This window comes from Gracilinanus agilis, chromosome 2, assembly GCF_016433145.1.
Source record: "Gracilinanus agilis isolate LMUSP501 chromosome 2, AgileGrace, whole genome shotgun sequence".
Lineage (NCBI taxonomy): Eukaryota > Metazoa > Chordata > Mammalia > Didelphimorphia > Didelphidae > Gracilinanus > Gracilinanus agilis.
Genome location: NC_058131.1, coordinates 384,004,006 through 384,013,180, shown reverse-complemented (window position 1 = coordinate 384,013,180; position 9,175 = coordinate 384,004,006). Strand labels below are relative to the sequence as shown.

The 9,175-nt window shown below is 35.8% G+C and overlaps 1 protein-coding gene across 1 annotated transcript in view; it reads right to left on the bottom strand.

Annotated features, from left to right (window-relative positions):
* Nucleotides 1–9,175, bottom strand: part of LOC123233809 (hepatitis A virus cellular receptor 1 homolog) — a 31,920-nt gene that overhangs the window by 3,605 nt on the left and 19,140 nt on the right. Inside the window, exons 5-7 of the mRNA XM_044659852.1 lie at nt 8,263–8,318; nt 4,154–4,262; nt 985–1,021 (exon numbers count right to left, since the gene is read on the bottom strand). Coding sequence (XP_044515787.1) covers nt 985–1,021; nt 4,154–4,262; nt 8,263–8,318 — 202 coding nt within the window. The remainder of the gene's footprint in view (nt 1–984; nt 1,022–4,153; nt 4,263–8,262; nt 8,319–9,175) is intronic.

The window sequence follows — 9,175 nt, the reverse complement described above, 5'->3', positions numbered from 1 at the left end:
AAATTAAATACCTGTCCTCAGGAGGCTTATATTCTATTGGGAGAATGTTATGCCAATAAGAAAGTAGAAGTTCATTTTGAGGGAGGAGGAGGTGTGAGATGAATCCAAAAATATATTCTTAATTCTTCCTCCAAATTAATTTTTTTAAACCCCTTTTAAACATAGACATTGAACAGAAACTATGGAAACTGTCCAAAAAAAAAAAATATATATATATATATATATATGAGAGAGAGAGAGAGAGAGAGAGAGAGAGAGAGAGAGAGAGTCTCAGAATAAGAGCAAAAAAATCATTATGAACCGGATGGCATTGAAATTTAGTCTTTATAATGTGTCTGCAAACTTATAGAAAAATTATTTGTACCCTCAAGGCTCTAATTTTAAAACACCAAAGTTTTCTAGGTATGAGTAAAATCATTTGCTGATACAGGAGGGAAGCAACTCCAAGAGAGCGCCAGATACAAATCCACTCAAACAGATCCTTGCTCTTCCATTCAGCCAAATATTTTGAGTTACAGCCACACACTCCAGCTCATGCCTGCTCATTTCAGCTCTATGGAGACCTGGCTCTAGGCCACTCCAATTTGACCCACTATAGAGACTAGAGCATCTAATTCAATTTCTCACCCCATCACCAAGTGAGCTAAGAGATTCAATTATGCTCCCTCTAGCAAACCGTGACTGCTTGGTTAATCCTGTGACAGTTTGACACTGTTCCAGAGAAATGAAGAAGCCAGTGAAAATTACTAAAATCAGGGTGGGAAGGAGAAAAGACTTGCACGGATGAGTTAGGATATTTACTCAGTAGCTGGGAGGAGGGGATGCACAGAAAGGAAAAAGAACAAGGAACAAGACCGATATTCAATTTTCATTTAAGATAGAAATGTCAGATATAATTAAGAAAGAAAATGAACTGTTCTACTTCTTCCTGAGGCAACTCTGTACTGAGAGATATGAGTATTCAGAACAATGCTTGAGGCTTACCTTAGACTTGGTGCCTTCTTTTTGTTATCTAAATATCCTAAGTAGGAGAAAGGGAGGGAAGTAGATGTCAGAATCCAAAAGGTAAAAAATTGAACATGTCACAAAGCATACAAAATAAGAGTTCAAGATTAAACCCTCATGGTATATCTTCCTACAATTGCCTCAGGGCCATTTGCATTTTGATCCTGGTTCTGTCACTAAAACCTTGAGCAAAATCTCTAAACCCCACTGTTGTTGTTGTTCAGTCATTTTCAGTTATGTCCAACTCTTCATGACTCCAATTGGGCTTTTCTTGGCAAGCATTTCCTTCTCTAGGCCATTTTATAGCTGAGGAAACTGAGGCAAATAAGATTAAGTGACTTTCCTAGATTCACACAGCTAGAAAGTGTCTGTGGTCACATTTGAACTCAGGAAGATAAGTCTTCCTGATGTCAGGCCCCAGCACTTTATCCAGTGCTTCACCTAACAATCCCACCATCTCTAAAAGGAAAACATTAGATTAGCCTGAGGAGTTCCTCACCTGGGGTCTATGAACTTGTTTTGGTTGCATTATGTTGGTTTGTGGTTTTGGTTTTGATTTTGATTTTAATTTCTATAACTCCATTTCATTGCAATTGACTTCCTTGGTAATGATTTGTATTTTTAATTATTATGAATTAATTATAATATATTATAAATTATTATATTATTATCCTAAGAAGAGTGCATAACACCAAAAAAGTTAAGAAGTTCTTACTTTGATCTTATTTCTTTTTTTCTTGCTTGCATGTGTTTTCTTTATAACATTTCTAATATGAAAATATGTTTTTCATTACTTTGAATTTAGAGTGATTATCATATTGCTTGCCTTCTCAATGGATGGGTACAGAGGTTGGAAGGAGGGAAAAAGTTTAGAACTCAATTTTTATAAAAGTGAATGTTAAAAATCTTTTAAAATGTAACTGAAAAATATTTAATGAAAAAAATTTTATTTTTAAAGAAGCTCTGTATTAGTGATTTCAAAAACCCTTTTCAATATTAATGTTCTGTGATTATAAACTTCTTGCTAGCAAGGAGAGTGTCTTATACTCAGGGTTGTCCTGAAACCAGCTGGAATAAGCTTTCTACCAGGTTTGTTTATCTTTCAATATCATCATTCACATTTCAGAAATCAGCAAACAAGTGGCAGATTAGGTGCATCAGTAAATAGAGAGCTAGGTCTGAAGACAGGAGGTCATGGAATCAAATTTGACCTCAGAAGCTTCATAGCTGTCTGATTCTGTGTAATACATAACTCTGATTGCCTATTCTTTTCTCTCTTCTGCCTTAGAAGAGATACTGAGTAACATTTCTAAGACAGTAGGAAAGGGGGGAGAGAGAGAGACAGAGAGACAAAGACAGAGAAGATAGAGAGAAAAGATAGATTAGATAAGTTATAGATAGATATACCACCAGCATAACTCTCCTTATACTTCTTATTTTCTTCCACAGAAACTCTCACAGAATAGGACTATATAGGTCTAGACAACGGCTACATTTCACATAATATTTCATATCATGGGATCATAGGTTTAAGGCTGGAAGGGGCCTTAGGTAAGTTAACCCCAATCTTCTTGTTTTAACAGATGAAGAAACTGGAACACAGAAAAGCTAACTAACTTTCCTAAGGTTACACAAGTATTTAGAAACTGAGTTAAATTGGGATCCAGCCCAAGTTTCCTGATTCCTAATCCAGTACTCTTTCCAATGTGCCACATTTTGAACAGACAAGGGATATTTAACCCTTTCCAAAGGATAATTATATTTTTCTGTCATTTCCCTAAAAATGAAAAACAAGGAAGAAGGATATGGCATTAACATGTGTGGCCATAGGCCCTATTAGCCTGTTAATCTAGGGCTTCTCATCTGCTTGAAGAGTCTTAGATTAAACTTTTAAAATATCCTTTTTCTAATAATGTCTTTACTTTTATTCTGTTTTCTTTAGGATCAGGTGTACCCATCAACTTCCTCAATGATCCAGGCAGGAATTTAAGATCAAGACTGACGTTTTTTGTCTAAGGGAAGTAGCCATTCAAGAAGCTGTTATTGGTGGGAGTGGGGAGGGCTTGGTTTGTTTAAGAGCATTAACCTTGTGTACTGTTCCCCCTTGCTAATGACACTGCAGCCACAACTCACAGCTGATACTATTCCCTTACATCACACTCTAATCTAGTTCTTACTCCAGTGTCCAGGGGCTTTCTCCTTTTGTCTTCCTAACCCGGCTCAGAGTGGAAAAATGACTCACTGTGACTCTTCTCTTTCTCTGCTCAGAAATCTATTTGGCCTTTTTTGTGGTCATTTTTTGGAAGTTTTGGAGGAAGTTTAGCACATACAAGTTGATAAAATTGTAAACAAAAGTTAAAAGCATGATCAGGTACAGTATCCATTAGTCTCCAAATAATTGGGTTGATTTTTCTAATTTTTTTACTGGTAGCTATGGCCAGAGTCCAAATCCAATGCAACAACAGTAATTCTATAAGAAATTTTACACCAAACTTAATCTCATTGATCTTCATCTCTGCCTCCTGGCTCCCCTGGCCTCCTTCAAGTCTTAATTAAAATCTTACCTTCCAAAGGAATCCTCTCCCAATCCTTCTCAATTCTAATGCCTTCCTCCCTTTCTTGATTATTTCCTATTTAAACTATGTTTACTTTGTTTGCATATAGTTGTTTACATATTGTCTCCCATTTGGGATTGTGAGTTCCTCCAGGGCACAGACTTCTTTGCCTTTTACTATATCCCTAGCATTTTGCACACTGCCAGACACATGGTAGTACCTTTATAAATGCCTGTTGACTGCTTCTCCTATATCCCATAGGGATATGCTAGGTATTGGTTCAACTCTAGCAGGTAGTAAGAACTTATTAAATATTTTTTGGTTGCTTGATTAGAAGAGTACTCCGTTCTGATTACCAAGGGGCTCAGGTTCTAGTCTTGATTCTGACATTAATTTGTTTTGTTTTTTAATTTTGACAAGTTATTTACTTTCTCCCACTCATAATCCCTTCTAATATGAAGGGGTAAGAAAATGAGTCACATGGTCTCTTCTACCTCTATGTTTTTCCTCAGTGTCTTTTATTCTTATCAGCTGTCCTTGGAATTCAAGCTTTTTCAGAGTATATCATTATTGAGATTTTTTAAATGACTTACGTTTCAAAACAAAGACAAGTAAAATCAGAACGAGAAGCACCCCAGCAAAGACTCCAACTCCAATATATATTCCCTTATTAGAGGCTGTCAGTTGGTCTTGTAGGATAACCTATGAGACACAGAGATGTAAAAAAATAAGTTATAAGTTCATCGCCAAAAAAGCACTGCCTATAACGGTTATTAATCATTTATTGGAATCGTTTAACCTTATGTTCCCAAATCTGTAAAATAATTGGGGATAGGACAGATGAGATTTTTTCCAAAGGTTATTCCATTCAACTGCAAAAATTCCAGTTCATAAATTTGAAATTTATAAACCTCATGTCTGCTAAGTCATTTCTAACAAGACATTTGTCAATTTCCAACAAATATTTATTGAAGACACTATGGGCAGAGCCAGGCACCAAAGGATTAGGGGTAACTAGCAATATTAACCTCATTTGCCAAAGGAGGAAGAACTCAACACCACGAGTTAAAGCTATATAAATAAGTGAAATTGGCTATGAGGAGACTGAATGGAAATTAGAAACAAAAGCAATAGCCTTATAAAAACTACACTCAACCAGGTCCTGGATTCAAATTTGATCTCCAACACTTCCTAGATATGTAGCTCTGGGCAAGTCATTTATTCCTTATTGCCTAGATCTTATTGCTCTTCTGTCTTGGAACCAATATACATTATTGATTCTAAGTCAGAAGGTAAAGTTTGGTTGTTTTTAAGTATGCTAAAGCATTGATGTTTTTAAGAACTGGACTAACTTACCCAATAACCAAACCTTATATCACTGTAAAAAGTGATACCAAATTTAGCAAGGGTTAGTCTACTTCTTCTCCTGTGATGTCAGGGGTATGTGGGATATAGTGGTCATATTTAAGATCCTGCCTATTCGTTGATCATGATGAATAAGCTATGGAGGCTTCTTTCCTTAAAGACCTTATGATCAAGATACACAAATAAATAATATTGAGTAGATGAGGGAAGGAGGAGGATATTTATATTGTGCCTACCAGGTGCCAGGTGCTACACTAAGTGCTTTACAGTGCATGGTGTATTTAAAGGCAAAGTATTATGAGAATTCAAAGGATGGAGGGATCACTTCTGGCTAGAAGTCAAACACAATGGGATTCCTAAAGACTACATGGAAGAGCAGTATTTTAATTGGACCCAAAAGAATGGCAAGAATTTCAACTGATGGAAATGTGGTGGTAGTTGGATAAAAGGGTGAGTCATCCTAGGAATAAGGAATGACACAACATGAATGAAGGCATATATACAAGAAACTGCTGAAAATATTCAAAAGAAGCCTCCAAAGCCAACCTAGCAGGAATACAGGTTACAAGAGGGAAATAGTAGGAGATAAGACTAGAAAACAGAATCAGTATGAAAGGTCTTAGATACTAAACTAAGTTACTGATAATGGGGAGAAAATATGCCCACATAATTTTAAATGTACATAAAGATTTTTTATTGCTATTTGTAGCAGTTTTATTATTGAACTGTGAAGAACCTTCCATCTTTTCTCTGCTGTATACACGGCATTTTCTTGAGTAATCTATAATATTGTTGTTCATCTACACAGCAGCCTTATAAATCATTAATCTCCCAGATGCCCAGGCTAATCATTTAAGTGTGTGTGTGTTATTATGTCTTTCCTGAAATAATTGGTGCATTTCCAAGGGATGAGGGTTTAGCAATTGAGAGAGAGTTTGGGGGGAGGAGGGAAGTACTACAGGAGGTGGCAAATGTATTTGCATTTATGACTACAAAGTACATGGTTTCAAGAACTCTGCTATTCTGGAATTTCACCTGGAAAAAGCAAAGAAGGCTTGAGTCCATTAGATCTCCTCCTGGAAACACAGAACTAGATGAGATCTCAAGGAGTCTGAATTGTTGCTTCCCAATCAGGATATTATAAAGCTTTTTTTCTATGTTCCTATAACATCCTGGGCTTCCTTACTCCTCTTTCCCAATTTTTTTTTTAAATTCTTACCTTCTGTCTTAGAATTGATACTAAGTATCAGTTTCAAAGCAGAAGAGCAATAAGGGTTTAGGCAACTGGGCTTAAATGACTTGTTCAGGGTCATATAGCTAGGAAATGTCTGAGGTCAGATTTGAACCCAGTAGCTCCTATCTCCAGGTCTGGTGCTCTATGCACTAAGTCACCTGGCTGCTTCTTCCTTCCAAAATTTTGACCAAAGAAATGGATACTAGAAGTTGTAGTGGGAATAGTTAAGAGAAGAGGAGCAGTCTCTTGGCCAAGAGGAAAAAGGCAGGTGGTACAGAACAAGACGGTTATTTTCAGTCATAGTCAAGATGGGAATTTTTTTTATGTGATCATCCTTGTTTGTTACAAGGGAGGACTCATTTTGACGGAGAAGATTATGGGGCAGTAATATTGATTACTTAAAAAAGAAAATGGCATCAATGAATCATTAAAAGAAAATGAACAAAAGAGTAGAAGATATTTCAGAATAAGACAAACAAGCAGAGCAATGTTGGAACTACCATATTGAATTTGAAATACACAAAAAACAAAAGCTGTACAGAATATGCTGGTCTCCTTTTTTGTAGGGAAATGTTAGTTTGTTGATGTTTATCAAGTTCATAATTATTTTAAACATATTTTTGACAGAGAAAGACCATGTGCAATTATGTGTGTATACATGCTTAAGCAGGTGTTTGTCGTCACTATCTGACCTTGTGAATGACAACAATGTGGTAGAATCTGGAATCAAAGGCTTGAGTTCAAATCCTTCCTGTTATTTATTATCTGTGTGACTTTGGGTAAATCATATAATGTCTTTTTTCTTAGTTTCTTCATCAGTAAAATGAAGAGTTTAGATTAAATCTCTTCTAAGGTCCCTTACAGCTCAAAATCTGTGATCTCATGAGCTAAAATCTGATCTTTATGCTTCTTTAAACAAAATAAACTAGATAATAATTTAACTTGCTCTTCATGATTCAAAGTCCTCATTTTACAGTATTCCATTATTATTTATTTATGTTTATGATTTATTTCAATACTAGAATGACATTCTTGAGGAGAAGGTCTATGTCTCTTCTAAACTTTACTTTGCCTGGTATCTAGCAAAGAGATTTGCACATAATAGGAATTTGATATATATTTAATGAATTCAATTGTTGCAGTTGAATCTCAGATACATCTCCACTAATCCAATCAGAATAGCTGTAAAGAGGCAAAATCTATTCTGAACTCATGATCCAGATGATAAAAACTTAAAAATTCAGTCCCTTCTTACTCTTGAAATTTACAACTTGTAACTTAACAACCCCAAAAACATTTTTAAACATTTTGGATGAAAATCTATTATCTTTTCCCCTGCCTTAAGGTTGAATTTAACCTTTAGTCATTAAGTTATCCTTATAAGTATCAATTATTATACAGTATTGCAATTCTCTTAGTGCTTGCTTATTAAAGTATGTGTCCTTACATTTGTCATACATTGAATGTTTCCATAATGTCAGGCTTCTTGAGTTCTAGTCCACCATCTTTAGTCATACCATACTTCTCTATGCCTTACTAATGCACTTAGCCTTTTTCTAATTTTCCGTTCCCACTTTGATGAGAACTGAGAAACCCAACACCCATGCTAAAGTATAATTATATGAAAAAAAATAATAGAAATAAGTTGAAAGTGAAAGACTGAGAGGTTTCTCCTATGAATAGTGTATGAGCTTTAATGTAAGGATTTTATTCATCATTCAGTGGTCTTTGTTTAACTCTTTCTGAGCTTCTAGATATGTTCTGGGAGTTACTATAACCAGATGAATAAATTCTGGGGCCATTAGGTGAGAATTCAAATTCCTGTATACCTTAAAAAATAAATGTGTTAAAAGGCCAAGAAAGACAAATCTAAATTTAGGCCTACAAATTGACAAGCATTCATCTAGATCTTCCAAATTCCCAAGAGAGTTCCCCAAAATAAATACTTTTCCAGTGACTTTCATTGTTACCATGGCAGAAGGATGTCACTGAATGAGATGCTTCTACAGGAACCAGACCCAGCGCTTAATTTATTAGTACAGAATCCTTTAGATGCTGGAGAAACTGGTTGATAACTGGGGTTGATAGGTAGGGGAACTCTACCGTTTTGTTTGTAGACTGGTAGCCTTCAGAAGTTGCTATCCCTGTATCATTCTCTCCTAAAAGAGAGGAAAAAACATCAATTAGATTAGCTAAGAATGCTTGGCTTTCTACTAACACATTATGAGCAACTAGAAAGGAAAGAAAGCATAGCTTTCTGTTGATGAATGCAGAGTAGAATAGATGACCATCAAATTAGGTCAAATGCTATCAGTCACACTTGGGTTAGACACATATATTTAACCTTTAAGATAACCATATTTTTCACATCAACCAAAAACCATCAATGGAACTCAGGGGAAGCCTGCCAAGAGTATATGTAAAGTACACAACAATACAACTCAGAATGAACATTACTTAACTTAGACTTATAAGTGTGAATAAAAGATACTCCAGAATTGGATTACATCTCTTAAGTTAAATCTTTTTGGGTTGGGGGGTAGAAGTGGAAAGGGAGAGGTTAACCCTTACCCTGTATCTTAGTATCAATTCTGAAACAGAAGATGGGTAAGAGCTAGGCAACTGGGGTTAAGTGACTTGCCCAGGGTCACTTAGTAGAGAAGTGTCTAAGGCCAGATTTCAACCCAGGTCCTCCTGACTCCAAACCTGGAGCTCTATCCACTGTGCCACTAGCTGCCCCACATTAAATCTCTTTGAAAAGAAATGTCCAGGCCTAGAGATAGAAAATCCTCAGTTCAAATCTGGATCATATACTTCCTAGCTTTGTGACCCTAGGCAAGTGATTTAACCCCAATTGCCCAGCCCTTATCACTCTTTTGCCCGGGAACCAATACCTAATATCTATTTTAAGACAGAAGATAAGAAAGAAAGAAAGAAAGAAAGAAAGAAAGAAAGAAAGAAAGAAAGAAAGAAAGAAAGAAAGAAAGAAAGAAAGAGAGAGAGAGAGAGAGAGAGA